At 36.3% G+C, this 22,349-nt stretch overlaps 1 protein-coding gene across 1 annotated transcript; it reads left to right on the top strand.

The window, feature by feature from the left end:
- The first annotated feature begins 97 nt into the window (after positions 1 to 97).
- Positions 98 to 18,452, top strand: LOC130071872 (keratin-associated protein 5-4-like). Its single transcript, XM_056236789.1, has 10 exons — positions 98 to 109; positions 12,721 to 12,855; positions 12,964 to 13,116; positions 13,536 to 13,682; positions 14,797 to 14,943; positions 16,207 to 16,353; positions 16,962 to 17,108; positions 17,192 to 17,326; positions 17,410 to 17,538; positions 18,232 to 18,452. Exons 2-10 carry the CDS (start codon positions 12,771 to 12,773, stop codon positions 18,288 to 18,290), a joined length of 1,149 nt encoding a protein of 382 aa, XP_056092764.1. The 5' UTR covers positions 98 to 109; positions 12,721 to 12,770; the 3' UTR covers positions 18,291 to 18,452.
- The last annotated feature ends 3,897 nt before the right edge of the window (positions 18,453 to 22,349 follow it).

Genomic DNA, 22,349 nt, shown 5'->3' with positions numbered 1-22,349 from the left:
GGTCTCAGAATGACAGCGGGACTTTACTGCTCGTTGCTCGCTCTTGTATTGTGTCCCTCAGTATGCTGGAGCGTAAGAAACAACGATCTGAACGATGATCGATACACGGGTGAGTTCTTCATAACAGCGCGAAGAAAAATGTAAACAACCTTAACAAAATATGACTATGCACGTCTTAGAACGTTAGTTTATGTAACCCAGTGAGGGTTATTATTAAGTACCTTAACAGCTATTTACTGATTAAATAGGTATTAATAAGTTTTATGATTCAGATATTATTGTATAGTGTGTTCATTTGATATCTATGTACTGCCCCTTTAAGAGTTGCGCTAAACTATAAAGTTTGATTGGGATGTAGATGCTAAAACGTGTTTTTGCCCAGCAAGTTTGTTCATTTATTGGTGATTGGTTATTTTTTTACTTGTCCCCGCCTCTGTTAAAAGAGGGGAACGTCTGATTGGAGAGAGGGGAGAGAGAGTTTTTGCCGATGGAGAGAGAGAGTTCGGGGAGTTGTGAGTTTAAGTAAAATATGAGAGGAAAATAACAGTGTTAAGCTTACATCAAGTGTTGTGAAGACTTTTATTTCTTTGCTTGTGTTTATACTATGCACAAGAGGTTAAAGTAAGAATTAAGTGTTATCGGAGCCTGCTTCCCAGCGCAGCACGAAGTTTCGTTCATTATTGAGACTGAGAGTGAGAAAACAGACGGCTAACTGCGTGTTTGAAAATAGTGTTCTGAGTTTAGTGAACTGCAAAGACTGATTGTTGTCACTGAGTTAAAGCTCCGGGGTCCGGACCAGGCCGCACTCTTATCCCCGCTGACATAGTGGAGAGAACCGCGCCGCCCTGCTACTGACTGCCCGGGAGACAACAGGACGATCAGCCGTTTCTAAAAGGAGGAAAATCGCGGAGTTCATCAGCGTTCAGGTGATCAGTTGATTTATTTTGGCTCATTCGAGTGAAGAGGCCCTTTGCTGTTTTCCAGGCCACAACGCTCCCCAGCAACGTTACAGGCCTGCAACGGGGTGGGTTCCCTGCTGAAAAAAACAATAGAAACCATTACAGAATTCCTAATGGTTTTAATGGTTATAAAGAGAACTGTATTGGTTTTAATGGAAACTGTAATGGTCCTAGTGGGTCTCTATTGGTAATTTACTTTTTTCTATTGGTGGCATATTTTGTCTATTTGTCTGTATTGGTTTTAATGGAAACTGTAATGGTCCTAGTGGGTCTCTATTGGTGATTTCCTTTCTTCTATTGGTGGCATGTTTTTTCTATTGGATACCATTAAGGACCAATAGAACACCTTTGGCAACTTATAGGTTGCATGTTGGTATCTACTGGACACCAGTATGAACCATTAAGTCTCCAACAAATTGTGTGTTTTCTTTGGTTTGATGATATTAATATATAATTTGTTTGTCACTGATTTCCTGGACTGTTCCTATGTTTAAGTGACAACTTTCGCAGTAGAACTGAAATTCTATTTCCTCACAACTGTTTTTAAACACTGTTAAAAACAGTGTTAAAAACACTGTTAAAAAAGATACTTGGATCGAGGTACAACCTCTTGCCCAAACAATTTATTGATCAACTGCAGTAAATCATGAAACTCAACCAGTTATTTTATGCTTTGCTGCATGGCTCATAATCATTAGCATGGCCTAAGCTTTTGTGGTAGTTCCTGTGGCAGTCAAAGCAGTGTCCATGTCAGGCTGTAGGTCAATCACTGACAGGGGATCAGTAGTGTTCTGCTTCATGCTGCCTGTCCTATGGTCTCTCTCAGACTCTGACTCTGTTCCACTGCATGCCTTTAAAAAAGCAACATCTCTGTTTAAGGTATGGTTGTGTGTAGGTCTGCTCATACACATATTCACGTAGGTTCTAGTTTTATATATATATATATATATATATATATATATATATATATATATATATATATATATATATATATATAGGATAATGTCACAAATAATGTATTTTATAATATTTAAATGTATCTTTGTTTGAACACTAGGCTACTGTTTAACAACAGTACACAATATGTAGCACACTGCTACAAGCTATTCAAAATGCTTTTCTTAAAGTCTTTAAATAACCTTTTAAAAATAGGCTCTACAAAAAATAAAATGACAAAGAAATATGAAACTTATGACCACTGTCTCACCTGTTTCACTGTAATACTTTTATTTAACAGGTATATGTTGTGTGAAGACTTTTATTTTGATATCCGATGAGAATTCTTCTCCTTTTCTCTGGGTTTTAATTTATTTATTTATTTGTCTATTAAAAATCAAAAGTTATTCTTCAATAAGTATGTCAGACTTTGCTGGATCACCTCCACCGTATGTAGGCTACTAAAGTTTTTCTTTTTCTTTTTTAATAATCAAATTTATTCAAATAATCGGGACAAACCTACTGGATAATAAGCTTGATAGCCTCACGTTACCCGTTACATTGGCTGTTTGGCTCTCTTCCTCGTCAACATCAACACCTGGCCTCCCTGCTGAAAAATCCAGCTAAAACCAACCTAAGCTGGTTGGCTGGTTTAAGATGGAAGTAGCTGGTTTTAGTTGGTCTCCCAGCCTGGCCAAGCTGATGAACATCATATATATATATTAGGGCTGTCAAATGATTAATCGTGATTAATCACATCCAAAATAAAAGTTTTTTTTTTACATAATATATGTGGGTGCACTGTGTATAATTATATATATATATATATATAAATACACACACATGCTTGTATATATTTAAGAAATATTTTCATGTATATACTGTATATAGATTTATATATAATTTATATTATATATAAATATAAATATTTTATATATACAAAATAATTATACACAGTGCACCCACATATATTATGTAAAAAAAAACCTTTTATTTTGGATGTGATTAATCGTGATTAATCATTTGACAGCCCTAATATATATATATATATAATTATTGGAACCCAGATTTTTTTGTTGTTGTTGCCATTTAGTTATATAATATAACGCAATTATTAGTATTGTAACAAAACCTGGCATATAAACTGGGTTCTGGCATTTTGCACATGAATGGGTCATAGAATTACACAATGAGTTTAAAATTCATGATTTAATATTAATGGTATTTTAAATGATGTTATATATTTTAATTCTAGATGTTTATTTAAGTTCTGCGTGACTTTTAAGTGTTTTAATGCGCGTGCGCGTGAACATTCGAGTCGCATTCAAACACTGGAGCGAGCGCGCTGCGCGAGAGCAGAAGATGGAAACGGGGAAGAAACGTCATCAACTGACAAACAGCAAAACTTGCCTCTCTCGCTTTTGTTTTCACTGCTTTCAGGTGAGTTTATAACAAATTCACACAAATAATACATACAAACGTCCCTGACACCTTTATTACGTGTAATTGACACGCTTCTGTTGAACATTTACTTTATAGAAATGGTTTTGTGTCTTCAAAAAAGTCCGTTAGCATCTCAACCGTTTTCAGAAGAGTTAACGTTAGGCCTAACGTTAATTTACGTTAAGTTTAAGGCTAATTGGTGCTTTTGTTTATGAAAATTTGTGGTTTTAACCACATCTTTGTGTAGATAAGAATTTTTGATAGTTTTGTTTTGCTGGTAATTTGTCAATGGGTGATTGTTAGTATGCTAATTTATTTAACCTAATAGTATGCACATACTGTTAATCAGTGACGTCACTTACAAATAGTGATAAAAAAAAAAAGTGATTTCAGGAGCATCAGAAAAAAACCCTCTACAACAAAGGGTGAATTATTGATTAATCATGATACTTATTTCATATGCATTTATTTCACAATACATTATCTTAAGAATTATATATATATATAATATAATTTTTTTTTTTTTTTTTTTTTTGAATTTATATCCCCAATGCAATATCAGGGGGTAAAGATACCATTAGAGTTCTTAAACTTATCGCTATGCTCTTGTTATCAGATGAGACATAATCCCCAACGTTTGGCCCTGTGATTCTTCAGGACAAGACCTTGATCCCATCTACACTCAGTACATGAAGAAGGTGAGTTTCACAATAGCTGCCACTATCACATATCAAGAGACCGAACACAACAGGATTTCATCCATATGAACACACCCATATGTAGGCATGGGTACTGAAACCCGGTATTAAATGGGTCCTGGGGCCAAATTATGGAAGACCGCAGTATCGATAAGCTTGGACATTATCAGTTCTGCTGACGGTACTGAAGAAATTACACGCACTATTTATTAAATATATTGTCTCAATTTTCCTTCATGATTTATTTTCAGACATCATGAGAATTATGTTATACTTGGTATTTTAACGCGACATGTTATAACAAGAATATCTATGGCAAGAGCTCTTTTCAGTCGCTGCTTTCTTTTCCTCGTGATCCTTTTCTTTTCTTTTTTCCCCTTTGCAATCTGCTGTAAGAGTATGAAAAAGGACAACATATGCTGCACATTTGTGGTCTGTTCTCCCGAATTTAATTTACGATATATTCCTTGGAGCTTGGAGAGTATTCACTTAAACACAGTTTATGTCTTAAGTTTAAGCTTGTTGAATAATATGTCAAAAGAAATGCAATGGTCAGGATTATTGAGGGCATTTTTCTATGACAGCAGACACATGAGATGATGGCTGAAGTGAGTCAGTGAAGGAGAAGATCAAGATCTGGAGGAGGACATGCAGTTTACACTTCAGGAGAAAGACACAGATGAGCTCCAGGGCAGATTCAGCAATCATAAAGGTGAGTTCAGTGTTTCCATGCTTAAGTGACACTGTTTAACCTGTTAAGCTTCAAGCCCACTATTGAAAAATCCCCAGAAATGACATACCCAAACTAAAACAGATACAGTTCATGAACCCTTTGCACTAAAAGCACAAGTATGATCTCATTTAAAAGCTGACACTTGGTTGTTTATTGTAAATGTAGAATTAATTATTGTCATAATGAAAAAAACAATTTTAAATAGCTTCAAAGTTTTGTAAAGTTATTAGAAATTTATTTTTATGAAACATCTTCATGAAAATAAAATTGAAGTTGGCCCTGGAGCAATCTAGAAATGCACTGCAGCTAAAGCCACATGTCTGACCATTTTATATTTAAAATCTGAAAATGATAAGTATAAAGCTCTGTATTTAGTTAAATGTTTTTCAAGATCATGTCAAATTACTTTATTTTGATTAGACTCTATTAGCAAACTGATGTTTAGTCATCTTCTGAGTCATCTATTCAGTCTATTGTCTCTATTGTTTTGTGGTGCCCCATTCAGTCTCAGTCTCCCCTGCACACATTTACACCTCTCCAGACTGGTTATTATGGCTCTAAATATGCATTTCTTTTGTCTGCATTATAGCTACTAACGACTGGCTATTCACAAGCTATTCATAGGGTTTCAAACCCTAATTTCTTTTATCAAAGTTCTCACTAAATATTTGAAACTGGTATCAAATGCACTGAAACATTTCAGTAAGCATTCCTATTTAGAAAAAAATCATAAAACAATAACTGCTCGTGGCAGGTGCGCCTGGGCTCGCTAGCATGTTAGCTTAGCACACCATCAATACACGACCATTTATGAGATTAAAACTATGTTTGCGCTCCAAACTCACTATATAACGCAAGTCTAGTGTTTTAAATAATCTTCTGTGATCTAACTTGGCTTCAGATTAAAAAAAAATCAGACAGAAAATGTATTATTTAGTGTTCTGAACAATGATGAAATCTATATCGATTAGCATTACATTATAAATATAATCTATTATTATGAAATACCTGGCATGGCTTGAAGAACACAGGTAACTCAAATATCATTGCAATCATGTTTATTGTCTTCAAAACATCTTTATCTGCATGTTACAGCGATCTCTGTACTTTCTGTATCACTCAGTGACGTCCTGGAATGTCACATGACTATGGGTCTTCTTCATGATCCATATATGGAATTTTATTGGACATAATAGCGCCCCCATGCTATTGGTATGAATGGAAAACACAGCACATCTCAGGAAGAAGCGATCATTATGATTACATCGACGCATTTGGGTATAAATTCAATAAATATTATTCCTGTCTATAGAAATATGATGTGAATCTATGAGAATATATCAATATTTCTCCACATCTGCACATTGTTGAGCTAAAAGCCCTCAGGGACGTTGTTTTGTGAATCGCTATCATGAGGACAGCACGGAGTGTTTTTTATGAATGGACCAGCTGACGCTCATAATTCATATTAAAGGTATCGACTCGTTTTTTTCATTTCATAACTCCTGACACAAATTAAGACATAACTGTCACTATAAGTTTCTCAGAATACAATAGTGGTCAAATACTGAATCTTGAGTCTTATATCTTTTTAATGATGTATAGTTTGTCAAGGTATAACATTAAATCTGATAGTATATTTGAACTAAATAAATAAAAAAACGCTTCAGTGCGCCGACGCTCTGGAGAAGGTTAAGAGGTTAAAAGAAGCAGGTACATTATGTGTTATTTACACTGATTTTACTTGTTTTATTATTATAAGGTAATATTAAAGGTTAAAAATGACCCACGGTAAAAGACCTGCACGATATTGAAAAAAACTGATATTGCAATATTTAATTTTTTCTGCAATATATAGTGCAATATTTCAATAAAAACTATTTCACCAAATGATTAAATAGCTCTATTTGAAAATTAGTGGTGTGATTTTGTAGGGGTTTGCATCTGCATAGAAAATAATAAATTGCAAGCACAGGTAAAAAAAAATTAACAAAGATGTGAAATAAATATGCCTCATATATAGGGCTGCAACTAACGATTATTTTGATAATCGATTAATTGGCAGATTATTTCTTCGATTAATCGGATAAAAATTTCAATTTGATTTTTTGTTTATTATAACTAAATAAAACCCTAAATCAGGGTTGTGGCGAGCAGGGCGAGGCCGAGGGACGTGAGAGATGCGAGACCGGTGCGTCTCACAGGTGTCGTTCATCATCACTCACGCCACCGGCCTCATGCCGCTCTCTCACGTCCCTCGGCCTCGTCCTGCTCGCCACAAGGGTATTTATTGTTAAAAGTGTACTTTAAAAAGTGCAAAAGCCACACATTGAGTTTTACTAAAATCAATATTTGCTTTGTTTTTAATGATAATTACTGATGGCAAGTTGACAACCATGATTAATGTAAAATTAATTAAGAATTATATCCAACATATGTTTTAACACAATTTTTGTTAAAACAAATGTACACAAACATGTTGTTCAGATGTGAAGAAATAAACTAAAAACATCTCAAATATATAATTCATTTAAGTTTTATTTAAAATTAATTGAATTATAAGAATAATTAATAAAATAAATATAGAAAGACTGAAAACAAGCGTGTGAACGTAGAGCCGCAGTAGATCGCCTTTGAAAAACAATTAAAACTTAATAGTAGACAAATGGAAGAGAACGGAATGGTACGCAGCAAGCTAACAGGCTTGATTAAAAAGACAGGAAAAATTATGCATTAGTGCACAAGCATTCGCTGAAAACCACTGAGTACAGTAACTAAAACAATCTTTTACTGCTGCTGTTATTAACTGCCTTTAATTTAGTGCTTCACTTTGTAAACACCGTTTTAATTTAACCTATTTCTGCGGTAGCACTATTTTAATCCATCACTTATGTTGCGAGCGAACTGATTGCGCAACCTGATGCTCGAGGCAAAATACACACATCCCAAGTCTCCCGGAAGTTCCGGGAGTCTCCCGCATATTGATAGCGGCTCCCTGATGCCCGCAAATTAGTTCAAACTCCCGGAATCTAGAGTGCGCAAGCAAGAGCGCGCATGCGAGACAGAAGACACTGTGCTCCAAACATATAGACTGTAAAAAAGATCTCGGTCTCTGCGCGCACAGCAGATCGGCGAAGGGAGAGAGACCTTGCGTGAAGCGCAAGCGCACATGAAGCGCAGCGCATGTAAGACAGAGAGCATCATGATTGGCCTGTTTCAACCAATCACCAGTAAACGCTCCCCGTGACGTAAGTAGACCAACTAATCGATAATGACATTCGTTGACAACTATTTTAATAATCGATTTTAATCGATTAAATGGATTAGTTGTTTCAGCCCTACTCATATATTCCAGGTAAGTCTAACAGCATTACAGAAATTGAGTAATCAACTGTAAAATAACACGGCATAGTCTTTACATAGCCTGACTTCACAGAGGCCTATACTGCAATATCACTACCACAGATGGGTATGAATGATAAAACTATGTTCATGGCTTTAATGCATCACATAATATGCATGTTTATTATGTCAGGTTGTGTGTGTCTTACACCCGTTTTATGAGGACACAGTTTTATGGGGACATCATAAGAACATGTTCCTGATGTTTAACTTGACTAGAGAATCTCAGTGTGTTGTGTTAGTTTGACAGAATCCTGGTCTATGAGGACACCGTTTTACGGGGACACACATATGGAATATTAGGAGGATCGATACTGATAACCCATAATTTACAGCTCATTGTGGCTAATACCAATATCGAAAACTATTTTTGCTTGTTAGATTCAATATAATCATTGAAGTTGGTAAAAAATAGTAACCTCTGTTGAAATTGGCTTTCAATTTGACTAAAATTAGTATTTATTTGTCTTTTTTATATATATTTTTATTTGCTGCTCTTTTTTTTTTCAGATGATAACTGAGAATAATCAGATGAAACCTGAACAAGATACAGCAACTCTAAAGGTATCTAAGAAGTTAATGTAATAATTGAGTTATTCCTTAAAGAATAGCAGATTTCAGTGTTCCTCAGAAACAGATTATTTGCCACAGTTATCAGTCACTGAATTATGAATTAGGATTGTGTGTGTAAGTCAGTGAGTCACAATCACTTACTGTACATCTAGCACAGGCGCAATGTCTCGTATCACTCTAATACATACACACTTGAACTCAGAGTGCCGTCCAAATGTATCTAGTTACCAGTGTCCCAGTAAAACAGTGTCCTCATAGACCAGGATTCTGTCAAACTAACACAACACACTGATAAAACAGTTGATAATTCCGTGAATAACTGCTATTGCAGATTTCGAACAGAGATGGCGACAAATAGGAAAAACTGCAGGCTGCAGCTTTAAAGAGTAACCCTTAAACCAACTTTGTTTAGTTAAAGGGATAGTTCGGCCAAAAATGATATTTAACACATGCATTACTCACCCTCAAGCCGTTCGAGATGCATATGTCAATCTTGTTTCAGACGAACACATTTTCAGTTATTTTAGAAAATGTCTTAGACCCTTCAGTGGATATAATGTGAAGCAATGGGGTCCACCTCCTTCAAGTCCCAAAATGTGCATACATCCTTCACAAAAGTAATCCATCCGGCTCCAGGGGGATAAACGAAGGCCTTCTGAGGGTAATCCGTGCGGTTTTGTCGTAAAAATATACATATTTAAAACTTTATTAATGAAAATATCTGACTTCCGGCAACGATCGACGCGCGTTCACGGATGATGGAACTCTTCACGGAAATCCTGAGTGTAGTTTTGTTTTGCTCTGCACTCTGGCTGCGCAGGCGCGTTCTTTCTAGGTCACGACGGTTCCTATGCGACGTCCTACCTCGTACGCCGACTTCCTTCACCCGTGAATGCGCGTCGATCGTTGCCGGAAGTCAGATATTTCCATTTATAAAGTTTTAAATATGTATATTTTTACGACAAAACCGCACGGATTACCCTCAGAAGGCCAATTTTACACCAATGTCTTATTCTACATATTAATGTTTTTTTGTTTTTTTTTTTTTTTTTTTTGGATCTAGGACATGGAGTCATGATACCCACAGAAAAATGGGTATCAAAGTATGCCCAAACATGAATATATTTAAATATATAATGTATGGATAATCTTATGTACTGGTAATGTGGTTTAAGAGGTACATTGTCCTAATGAATTCTCCTTCTTTTTGCAGGTCTAATCAGTCAGCCCAAGTGAAGCCACACAATGTAAAAGAATAACTGAATCAAATAATTAATAAAATAATGTAATATTAATGTTTTGTGTCAGATGTTTATTTCCAGCTGGGTTGAGTAAAAAAGCAGGTCTTAATACTATCATTTTTATTTCAGGTGCAAATTCTTCATTCTTTGCAAAACAAAACCTGAGCTGTAAGCTATTGAAAAGTTGGTGTGAAGTTTATATCAATTGTGTTTAATAGTAGTTATAATTCAAATTAATTTATTAAAATCTATAATTAATGTCCTAATTATTAACAGCTAAAAGCATTAAACCTACAAATCTTAACCAATACAAAACTGTAATGGAAACCATTAAATATGTGCAAATCAAGACCAATATAAATTTGTATTGAAACCATCAGAACCAATACAAAACTGTAATGGAAACCATTAAACATGTGCAATTCAAGACCAATACAAATTTGTAATGAAACCATCAGAACCAATACAAAACTGTAATGGAAACCATTAAAATACAGACCCAATACAAATTTGTAATGGAAACCCTTAAAACCAATAAATCCTAATGGAATATGGCCCAAAACACACTACGTAATGGACTCCACTTGGTAATGGTTTTAATGGTTAACGGCTGGTGGTTTGTAATGGTTTTGTAGTGGAAACCATTAGGAATTCTGTAATGGTTTCTATTGTTTTTTTCAGCAGGGTTGTTTTGACTGGTGTGTGTGTGTGTGTGTGTGTGTGTGGGCCCACGCTTGTAAATTTACTGTTGTTCTGTTATTTTTTGTGTTTTATACTTTTGTTTGTGGTTTTTTGATACGAACCAAGTGTACTATGAGATACTGATTTTCCCCCATCACATTTATCTGTATCTGCTGTTATTTCCATGGGTAATTGAATATATTTTAGGGTGAAATTCATTTCATTTACATTAGAGATATATTTACTGAGACTTTGAGGTACTCAACAGGTATTTTGAGAGGTATTTATCAAAAGTGATATACATTTCTGTCTTTTGATAAGTCAATCCAGGGTTTATTAATTCACTAGTCATTTATTTGCTCATTTTTCCCTTTCTGTTTAATAAATCCTATTGTTAACTTCTATAAACTTACCTTTTGTGTTGATTTAGGGTTTTCTCTGTTGGGTTAATTGCCATTAAATATAAGCATATTACTAAAAGAATATAAATATATTTAATCTGAGTACAGTAGTCAACTAGGGTAATAGGAGGGACATTAGTATAAAGTCGAGAGACATTTTCAGAACCTGGGTGCTCCGCCCTATTAATGGTCAAGGGTAGGGGGCGCTACATTTATATAACATAAGTATGCCTACAGTATAGGCAACAGACGTCCAGTGAAAGTTACATTTTGTATGTTGTAGTTCTAAATAGAACGTTTAAGTCTTATTTAATGCTGTTTTTCCATTGCACATGGAAAACACAGTTATGAAGGATAATTATGAGTAGGCCTACCAGATATGTGCTCAGTTGTAAGTTGTTACCAGATGTGTTCATTGTCTACTTGCCTCTATTGTAGCCTACATGGTAGGCTAGTTTACGTTTTTCTTTATTATTCCTTACTAATGGGAGTCTATGGCAGCCCTATAAATGGAACATATAAAAAAAAATTATGATATTTGCCACTTGTAGTGATAATGAATAGTATTTTGACCAATTGTAATTTAATTCATCATGCTTCTTACATTCAACATCTTAAATTTAGACTCAGCCCATTACTGTATTGTCCATTTTGAATGGTACAGTATTCAGAATTTTCGCTAGTCGTTCAAATTTTGTTCAGTTTTGATTGCCTCATGATTTTTGGACTGAGCTGCACATAAATTGCTTATTCCATTTTCCTTAAATGTGACTGACTGCCATATTCAAGTAAATAACAGTTGTTGTTTTTTTTCATTACTCCTTCAAATGTAGCCTACTTTTGTCCAAAATTGGCTCTGAAATGAATGAATGGATTTTTGATATTAACTAAAGTTCATTAAGTCTAAAGCCACTTTTGTTAAAGTCTGATTGCTTGAGTTTAATGGGTTCTGTCTGTTTTGCTACAAATGTGTTTTTGTGTGTGTGTGTGTATTAAAATGCTTAATATAACTCAGTCCAACATAATTATGCCATCACATTGACCATAAACTAAATATGAACTGCCATCCATGTTTTATTGCATTACAATGCACTAGTAGGTTCTGTGTTGTAATGGCACTTTGTAACAATTTAGGGATTTCTAAACTACTTTGACTTGATACAGATAATTGTGGAGTTATACTTCAGATTGATTCGCATTGCAAAACCTTGTTATATCAATGAGCAAGAGAAATTGAATATGCCTGAGTCAATCCCGAGGAGGTTTAGAGCGAGGGAATACCATTGTGTTTATTCAAAGACACAAATGTAGTTATTATCTGGAAGGCTTTTGAAAGAGAACTTAAAGAACTGAAACATTTTCAATCGGACGCTGAGGTTTCTTCTGGACTGGTGAGTAGCTTCAAGTGCTGACTTTTTTTGGATGTGAACTGTGTGAAATAATATCCTTCTAAAAAAAAAAAAAAAGTGAAGCTCGACTAAACTTGGGAAGCTCTAGCTAACGTAGGCGAAATGGGACCGAGGGGTGAGCTAACTCGTTTTGTGAAGGGACATACCCCACAATCCCTGATATATAATATAATATATATATATTTTTAAATGGAGACATTCAGCGTTCAGTGATTATGGTTTCTGTCATGTGTTTGACTAACAGCAAAGCCAGGAGTGTGTCCAATCACACACGGAGATGGAGCGTGTGCTGAAATGTGTTTCCGTGACGATGACTGTCCGGGGGATGAGAAATGCTGCAGAAATGGATGTGGACGGCAGTGTACAGCTCCATATAGAGGTATTTGGTTTATTATATTAGTGTGTGGATCAGATATAAAAATAAAAAAACATCCAAAATACAGGGAGTCATTCACCACTCACTGATATGCTGTTTATTCAAACACAGGGGAACCAAAGCCTGGAGTGTGTCCAAGTGAAGTCCTTTCAGTAGGAGTGGCAGCAGTGTGTGTCGAGTTATGTTCCCATGACAGTGATTGTCCAAAAGATGAGAAATGCTGCAGCAATGGATGTGGACATCAGTGTACAGCTCCATATACAGGTATTCGCCTGAACAACTTATGTCAGTGGAGAAAGCCTTCTAATTCATCAATATACATCACACACCGGCTGTATAGCTAAATATACCCGATTTTCATAATACCTGGATAAATGGCTTATCGAGATCCCCTGATAGTTTGGTGTTAATTATGTTAAAGCCCACCAGCACTTGAACCTAATTGGTTACAAGGTTGTCTGTGATGTCAAACACCAGCTAGGCTATTAAAAAAAAAAAAAAAAAGCTTTGGTTAATTGCATTTTCAAAGGGAAAATGTATTTGACAGTGCTATTTTTATTATATTTTTGTGTGGTGGGTCAGCTTCTTTTTTTTTTTTTTAATGCATTTTATTATAAATTAATACATTTTATTGGCAAGTCCCTCCTTAAGTGATATGCTGCTGTTATACAAACACTTGGCAGATGAACCAAAGCCAGGAGTGTGTCCGAAACTCCCTGGAGGAGTGGTAGGACTGTGTGTCGAGTCGTGTTCCCATGACCGTGACTGTCCGAATGATGAGAAATGCTGCAGCAATGGATGTGGACATCAGTGTTCAGGTCCATTTAAAGGTATTTTTATTTTATTACTGTGTGGATCAGGGGCTGTATTCACAAAGAATTGTATCTTACCACTAGGAGTACTCCTAAATCGCACTCAAATATTTTAGCTAGGAGTTTTCTCTTAAAAGTTATTCACAACGCCTTTCAGACCTACTCTTAGTAAGGAAAAATGACAACTCCTAAACTAAGAGTGAGTCTTCGTTGCTATGGATGACGTCACTTCTCAGGCACGAGCTTCCTCGCAATGATCACGGTGATTGGTTGTTAGATGACAGGGCCATCATGCGGATCATAACACAGAAGCAACAAATCATGGAATTACGACATCTAAATATGTCTGTGTCCTACACAAAATAATAATAGTAATGTCATCGAAATGCATATATAATGACATGTTTGTGCATGCCCCAGTGAAGTGTAATTCTAAAAAGGCAGAGAGAGAGAAAATTCGTGAATTAAAATAAATTAAATCAAGGTAGCCTAATACCCTAATGAAAACCTCCACTTGCCTAAAAATGAAAAACAACACTTGCATTAACACTTGCTTGGTTAATTGACATCCTATTAGCCTAAATAGACTACTTAAAGAAAGGAAATGTTGTAATGTATTATTATTATTATTATTATTATTGATGTAATGTAATAGTTGAATGACAGTGGATTTTGAAGTCCCCAAAACGTAAAAGAAAGCCCAACTGGACGCAGGATCAGTTACTGCTGCTGGCCGAGTTAGTGCTAAAAAAAAAAAAAAAAAAACATAATAAAAGTGAAATTCGGCACTGGGATATCAAGCAAAACTAAGCGTGAGAATGGGAGAGGATTTGTTTGCAGAATGCAGCATTCCCGCTTGTGTCGCGGACCCCGGACGACTGCGAGAGGCGGTGGTATGCGCTACGATCCTTTGTGAATAGGTCTTAGTGAGTTAGGAGTCCTCTCGACTTTTAAGCTGTCCCAGACTTAGGTGCTACTTTTAGGGCTAAAATGCTTTGTGAATTACTCTTAGTGAAAAAAATTAGGAGTCCTAAAGTTAGGAGTGACACGCCCATTATTTATAGGAGTTGCTCCTAAATTCGCCAGTTAGTCATTTAACATTCACTGATGCTGTTATACAAACACTTGACAGATAAACCAAAGCCAGGAGTGTGTCCGAAACTCCCAGGAGGAGTGGTAGGACTGTGTGTCGAGTCGTGTTCCTATGACCGTGACTGTCCAAAAGATGAGAAATGCTGCAGCAATGGATGTGGACATCAGTGTTCAGCTCCATATAGAGGTATTTTTATTATTGTGTATAAGTGTGTGGATCAGGTTTTCATTTAATACAGGAAGTCATTTAAAGGGGTCATGAACTGGCTTTTTAAATTTTCTTATATTGTTGTCCGAGGTCAACTTATGACGCTCGCTTGGTTTTTGCAATCAAAAACATCAAAATTAATAAGTAATAGGCTATTTTCTACCCTAATTTTGAGCCTAGCTGAAAAACGCTTGTTTTTGATGGGCGTCTCGCATTGAAGACTTGGAAGTAAACGCCCACTGCTGTGAGTGGATAAGTTTTGCATATTATGAGTTTCAACTCACTCGTCGGTGCACGGGGGGGAAATTGTTTTGAAAACGTCCAGTGTTGTAAAATGGCAACCAGAATGATTCGCCCGTACATGTTCGACCCAGAGTCCGTGTGTTGCACCATTCCTGTCAGATCCAATATAGACGGCACACGGGCACAGCACCGTTCTTTAATCTTAATCGGTCTGCAAATCCAGTCTTGTTTAAAAAACAATCCTCCGTGAAATGAAGCGAACAGACGGACAATGTTTTACCCTCATCAGCTGGAACGTCATTAAAAATAAAGTTTAACCATGCATTCCTAATCCAGAGGAAGCTTATGCAGCGACTGTCTTCCACAACCAGGCACTCCACAATATTTTGTATTGCTCGGTATCTCGATCCGGTTTGTCATCACGAGGTAGGCCTATGTTATTTAGCTATGCGTGTAATGAGCGAATCGGTGGGCGGGGCTAAACCGGCCGTGTTGATGTAGGCGTTGATCTTCTGCGGGGGTGGTGTTTTATCCTCTTTGTCGTCATAGTTCCCCACTTTGAAAAACGAGTCGTTTGCTGAGGCTGGTGTCAATAGCTTTTATTGGACTAACAAGGACGTTTTCAGTTCTGAAACTTACAGGATATTCTTATAATACGATGACCTCTTAGATGTAAAAAGCTCAAGGAAAATTTGATTGCTCAGTTCATCACCCCTTTAACATTCACTGATATACTTTTACACAAATACTTGACAGGTACACCAAAGCCAGGAGTGTGTCCTAAACCCTCTAGAGGAGTGATGGGAGTGTGTGTTGAGTCGTGTTCCCATGACAGTGATTGTCCAAAAGATGAGAAATGCTGCAGCAATGGATGTGGACATCAGTGTTCAGCTCCATTTAAAGGTATTTTTATTTTATTACTGTGTGGATCAGGTTTTTATTTTGTAATACAGTTGGTCATTTAACATTTACTGATGCTGTTATACAAACACTTGATAGATGAACCAAAGCCAGGAGTGTGTCCGAAACTCCCTGGAGGAGTGGTAGGACTGTGTTTCGAGTCGTGTTCCTATGACAGTGACTGTCCAAAAGATGAGAAATGCTGCAGCAATGGATGTGGACATCAGTGTTCAGCTCCATTTAAAGGTTTTTTTTTTATTAGTGTGTGGATCAGGTTTTTATTTTAATACAGGTAGTCATTTAACATTCACTGACATGTTATACAAACACTTGACAGATAAACCAAAGCCAGGAGTGTGTCCAAATAAAACCCTTGGAGGAAGAGTGTGTAAGGCGCCATGCTCCCATGACAGTGACTGTCCGAATGATGAGAAATGCTGCAGCAATCGATGTGGACATCAGTGTATGGCTCCATTTATAGGTATTTATATTTTATTATATTAGTGTGTGGGTCAGCTTTATACAGAGCCCCTAAAGGGACATGGTGGTGTAAAATTAAAAAATACTTTCTAAAAACTCACTCACAAGACCTGTTAGTTTTAATACAAGCTTTATTAATTGATGTCTGAGCAGGCAGCTGAGAGACGAGCTCGAAGGGGCCGTCTACAAAGTGAAAAACCAAGAAAGTCTCAGTCGAGAGCTCATTTTGAGGAATTTAGTTGTAGTTCAATGGAACCCTTCTGTTAACGTTTGGATCTGTCTGAAACCTTGTTTGTCCAAACTCGCAACAAATTGTGAGAATGCAAAAGGTGTTTTCATGTGCAGTGTGTGTAATTCAGCTTTCACTATGACAGCGAAACCAAAGCCCGGAGTGTGTCCAAACAAAATCCCTGCAGTAGAAAGAAAATGTTCCGAGTCATGTTCCCAAGACAGCGATTGTCCGAAAGATGAGAAATGCTGCAGCACTGGATGTGGACATCAGTGTACAGCTCCATATACAGGTAATTGTGTAAAAACTGACCCATGCATTGAATGAGACGTTCAGCATTCAGTGATCTGGTTTCCCTGTTTGTTTTTCAAATAGCGAAGCCAGGGGTGTGTCTAGTCAAACCCATTGGAGGAGTGTGTAAGGATTCATGTGTCGATGACAGTGAATGTCCGAATACTGAGAAATGCTGCAGCAATGCATGTGGACGTCAGTGTCGGGCTCCATCCATAGGTATTTATGTTAGTGTGTGTGTGGGTCAGCTTTTCTTTTGAATGCATCAAGGCATTCATTGATATAATGTTATGCAAACACAGATAAACCAAAGCCAGGAGTGTGTCCAAGCAAACTCATTGGACTTGGAGTGTGTAATAAGCCATGTTCCTATGACAGTGACTGTCCGGACGATGACAAATGCTGCAGCACTAGATGTGGACGACAATGTGGTACTTTTATTTTTTTTATATAAGCCACCATAGCCTAATTTGTGTTTTATTTTATAGCCTAGTTTAATATATAATTCATAGCTACTTATTTTCCTGTTTTGAATACCGTTAACTTTAAAGGATTTGTTGAGTGAGGGGTAAATGACCTAGGCTATTGTTTGTAAACGTTTAGTTTTACACACCGGTATTGAATATAAATATAAATTAAATGCATTTAATAAGTTAAATGTTTCCAAGTATGAGGTTAACAGATTTGACTAAGATCAATTTCTCTCAAGATCGCTCACTTCTTTGGCCAGGTTACATTTTCTCCGTGGCGTAAACTCGAGATGAGGCTTCAAAACCATGAATGTTTAGGGCCGGGATATTCAAGTGGCGATTGTTTTCAGCCACCACTTTTATCAACGTATGATCATTCATACGATCTGATATGCAGCATTCTAATGTTTAATTTGTGCACTTGTTTCTACTTTAGATTTGCATTGAGTGATAAAATGGAAGACAGACAAACATTTATCGAAGTACCTGAATTTAGCCCATAGCAAAAATTCAAGATTGTGCTTTACGAAATAAAGATTCATAATACTTGAAATACAACTTGCTCAAGTAAAACTTGTTCCTATTTTGTGCTGTTTCTTAAGTTGAATTAAGCTAAATGCACAGACTAAAGCTGAATATTTGTATCCTATACAGTGACGCCTGGTAAATGTTTTGGACCGTATTCGCCTTTTTGCCGAGAAATAGATCCATGATGGCCAATGTCCTGCCAGACAGAAGTGTTGCCCAACCACCTGTGGCCATGCTTGCAGTTACCAGTGCTGATGATTTAGCCATCGGAAAGAGTCCTCTGAGATTGATTTTTGCATACCATACTTGAGGACTTTTCAGCAAATAAAAATGTTTAGTAAAAAAACATGTTTAGTGTTTTTTGTTAAAAAAAAAAATTCTACATGAGCTTGGGAGCAAAAGTGTACTTAATGGTTTTCCAATTACTTGTATGAGTTGAACCGTTTTGAAAGACTTTCAGTGTTTCTCGTTTTAAAAATCTATTTAAAGCAACATTCTGTTTTTTTTTTTTTTTTTTTTTTTTTTTTTTTTTTTTTTTTTGCTCTCGGGGTCTCCCTACAGTTGGGAAACAGTATTGTATAAAATTGTATAAAATCTGTCATGGTTACGCTAGGGAATACACGCGTGCATTTGTTGACAAGCGATACCCCGAGCTCTGCAGAAGGAAGGAGTTCTCACATCTTGGGCAGACTCCAGCGTTGCGTGTGAAATGTCTTCATCCCAGATACATTGGCATATATTTCAGCATGTCATATGAATCTAGTTTCATGGGCTTTATTTTTTTCAAACGTCAAAAGATCGCGTAGCTCACGTTTACAAGCCAGCGTCTTTATAGTAACGTTAACCTAGTGGCTACTGTTTTACATAATGAATATACTATTCATTTTTTTGTGTGTGGTAGATAATAGCCATATCGTCAATATTATAATATCAAGCTGCAATCAATCTGCAAATTAAAAAAATCGATTTGCATTATAGCCTGAAGCATAATCATAATTAGAATAATGATTATTTAGAATAATAATTTTGTATAATTTAGATATTTATGTAATTGTACCCTTAATCACACATGTACAATTTTAGTTCAATGATTACACAGATTTTGGCTATGTCCACATTAATCTGGATACATTTGAAAACGGTGTTTTCGTTTAAAAACGCTCCCCGTCCACACTAGAGTTTTCAGGCGTTTTCCGACGTTTCAGTGTGGATGAGAAACTTCTAAATTCACCTTTAACCTCACAAAAGCTCACCAAGATGATACAGATGGAAAAATAAATAATAAATAATTTGCGTTTTCCAAAAGCTACGTTTCATTGACTTAAAACGCCGTCTCAGTGTGGACGGAAGGCCAAACCGGAGAGAAAAATATACGTTTTCAAACGAAAACGTATTAGTGTGGACATGGCCTTTAAATGAATAAAAATATCCTATAAAGGTAATATAATTATGCTTTAGAATCAAAAGAATAAGCTATAAAATGACTATACCTGAGCTTAAATGTTCAATTCTCTATACCTTTATCAACTGTATAAACTAGCTTCACAACTTTTTCTTGCACTGATATACAGTTGCGAGACTTTTTCTTTTAGTTGTCCTCTTTCATAGACAGCTATTTTCTTCTTGCTGTGTAAATGTGTTTTAATTCTTAATATTTTAATTCTTAATATTTTAATACTTTTAATAAGTGAATTGCACTGCTTCTCTCGCGAGAAATTAATTTCAATGAGTTTTGAATGAGTTTCACTCTCTCAACATGTGATTGGGTGTTCGCTGCTGATGTCTCTTCTAAACCCTGGATCAAAGCCTGAGTTGACAGAGAAAGTTGGTAATCAGCATCATGGTAGCAACAAAGCCTGGTTGGATTGTTTTGTTTTTGTCAACTCGAAACTAATCCTGCAACCCTGAGTTTGTTCAACTACCGTTATGGTACAGGCCCCTGAGGTCACAATCCTTTTTGGGCACGAGGAAGTAGTGTCTAGAAGCCTGACTCGTTGTTGGGAGGAGGAACTATTTCCCCAGCTCCTTCAGTCAAAAGCTAATTTCTCCAGCGCGGAGGACATGCGTTGGGTGCGTGAACTCGAATGGGCCCATAGCTTGCAATTGAAAGTAGAGCCTGAAAAACAGAAATTCTGTGGTTAAAGCCATTTTTTTAAATCATTTAAGCCTCATCTAAAGTGAAACCTTTTTTGTCATTTAAAGACTTTGAAAGAGTTGTACATGTTTTCATCTCCTCTCGATTGGACTTTTGTAATTCCCTCTATGTTGGTGTCAGCCAGGCGTCTCTCATGTTTTCTTCAGACTTCAGTGGTTTGACCTGACAAAATTAGGAAGACTGTTCAGTTTGATGAATTCGTTCATCAAAATGAACAAATCTTTTTCCGAGTCGTTTGGTTAATTCAACGAACGAAACAAACAAATTGACTCGGAAAAAGATTTGTTCATTTTGATGAACGAGTTCGAACAGGAGAGTCACGAACGTGCATCACAGTACAGAGCAAGGTGAGCATTTGAGCTTATAAAACTTAAACTTTGTTATTTATTTATTAAATGAGCGATCGTTTCGCTTGATAAGACCCTTATTCATCGTCTGGAATCGTTTAAAGCCCTTTGAACAGTTTGCAGTTTGCACTGAAACTGTCTTTTGGACCGTGAACCGTTTGGTTCCCAGCAAAGTGCATTATATGGAGAAAAATGATGGAATGTTTTCATCAAAAACCTTAATTTCTTTTCGACTGAAGAAAGAAAGACATGGATATCTTGGATGGCATGGTGGTGAGTAAATTATTAGCAAAAGTTTTTTTTTTTAAAGTGAACTACTCCTTTAATGCGTTCATGACCTCAAGGCTAGATTATTCTAATGCTCTACTGGGTGGTTGCCCTGCACTCTTAATAAACAAACTACAGCTCGTCCAAAATGCAGCGGCTTGAGTTCTTACCAGAACCAGGAAGTAAGTAAGCCCGATTCTGTCAACACTGCTTTGGCTGCCTAGTAAACATTGTATACATTTTTAAATACTGCTGATTACTTACAAAGCACTAAATGGTTTAGCTTCTCAGTATTGAGAGAGCTCTTCACGTCTATTGAAGTGTCAACTAGTGTCTCCCCTGTGAAGGCCTCCTTCCCTTCCCTTTACTTCTGCTCCGATAAAACGTTGTAAAATGATTCCAGTTCGCATTGATACGCAGTAGCGCCAAATATTCTGTATTATGAATTTTTAAGGCCAGACAAGTCATTTTGTCAGGTCAACTTGTAAAGAAACAATACACGCCTGCTCACATAAGTATATATTCAAATGTGCAACCCAATAGACTAAACATGTAATGTGCATGTGGACGCCATCAGTATTTTCACAGATTCACATTTTGAAAGTTTACATGGAGATGATAATGTAAAAAAAAAAAATGCATCTCAGAACCTATTTCACAGTTAGCGTTCTCAAGCCACAAAAATGTTGTCATGGAAATGAACAGTCAGAAAACATAAGTTTTCTGTTTTCAATAAAATTATATTGTGTAAGCTAATAGGTTATTAACTAATGATTTTTGCAATGGATGTGAATCAATCAAAACTATAACTTTAGCTGGACAAAATAGGCTGTAAAGCCAAAACAATCTCTGTTACTTTAATTTCCTATTATCACTGTAAAGCTGCTTTGAAACTATTGTTAAAAGTGCTATATAAATAAAGGTGAATTGAATCATCTGGAAGATTCATTTGTGTCTGGTTGGCCCTTAATTCCTACAAGACACACAAACAAGAATTGAGGAAAGACGACAAAGAGATGGCGAGAGATAGACATACAAACAAAATTAAATAAAAAGACGAGACCGAGATTACAGGACTTTAAAAAGACAAGCAAGAAAATGATAGACAAATAAAACATAGACAATGAGAACTGAAATTGAAATGCCAGACAAGAACAAAAAAGAACATATAAAGCTGCATATACAAAAGTGACAGACAAAAGTGAGAAAAAAGAAACCATAAAGAATATTAATAGAAGTAATGCGGCGGGGTACTTATTCACAGGGGCTAAGCCGCTTATCTCTTCTGACCCTATCAACCCCCCGTAACAATAAAGATACAGCTATTCCAGTTCTGATCTTTGGTAATTGTAGCACCATGGATCATTTGAAAGTGTCATGCGTCCTGAGTGTAGATAGTGAATGGTTAACTTTGAGGATTGTCTCTCTCTACTTTCAGAAGTTCTTCAGCAGTGAGATTAGTGTCTGTGGGAGTA

Source organism: Rhinichthys klamathensis, unplaced genomic scaffold, assembly GCF_029890125.1.
Source record: "Rhinichthys klamathensis goyatoka isolate OS25496 unplaced genomic scaffold, OSU_Roscu_1.1 h1tg000465l_1, whole genome shotgun sequence".
Taxonomy (NCBI): Eukaryota; Metazoa; Chordata; class Actinopteri; order Cypriniformes; family Leuciscidae; genus Rhinichthys; species Rhinichthys klamathensis.
The sequence above is the reverse complement of the archived record's forward strand: the minus strand, read 5'-3'. Positions and strand labels throughout refer to the sequence as shown.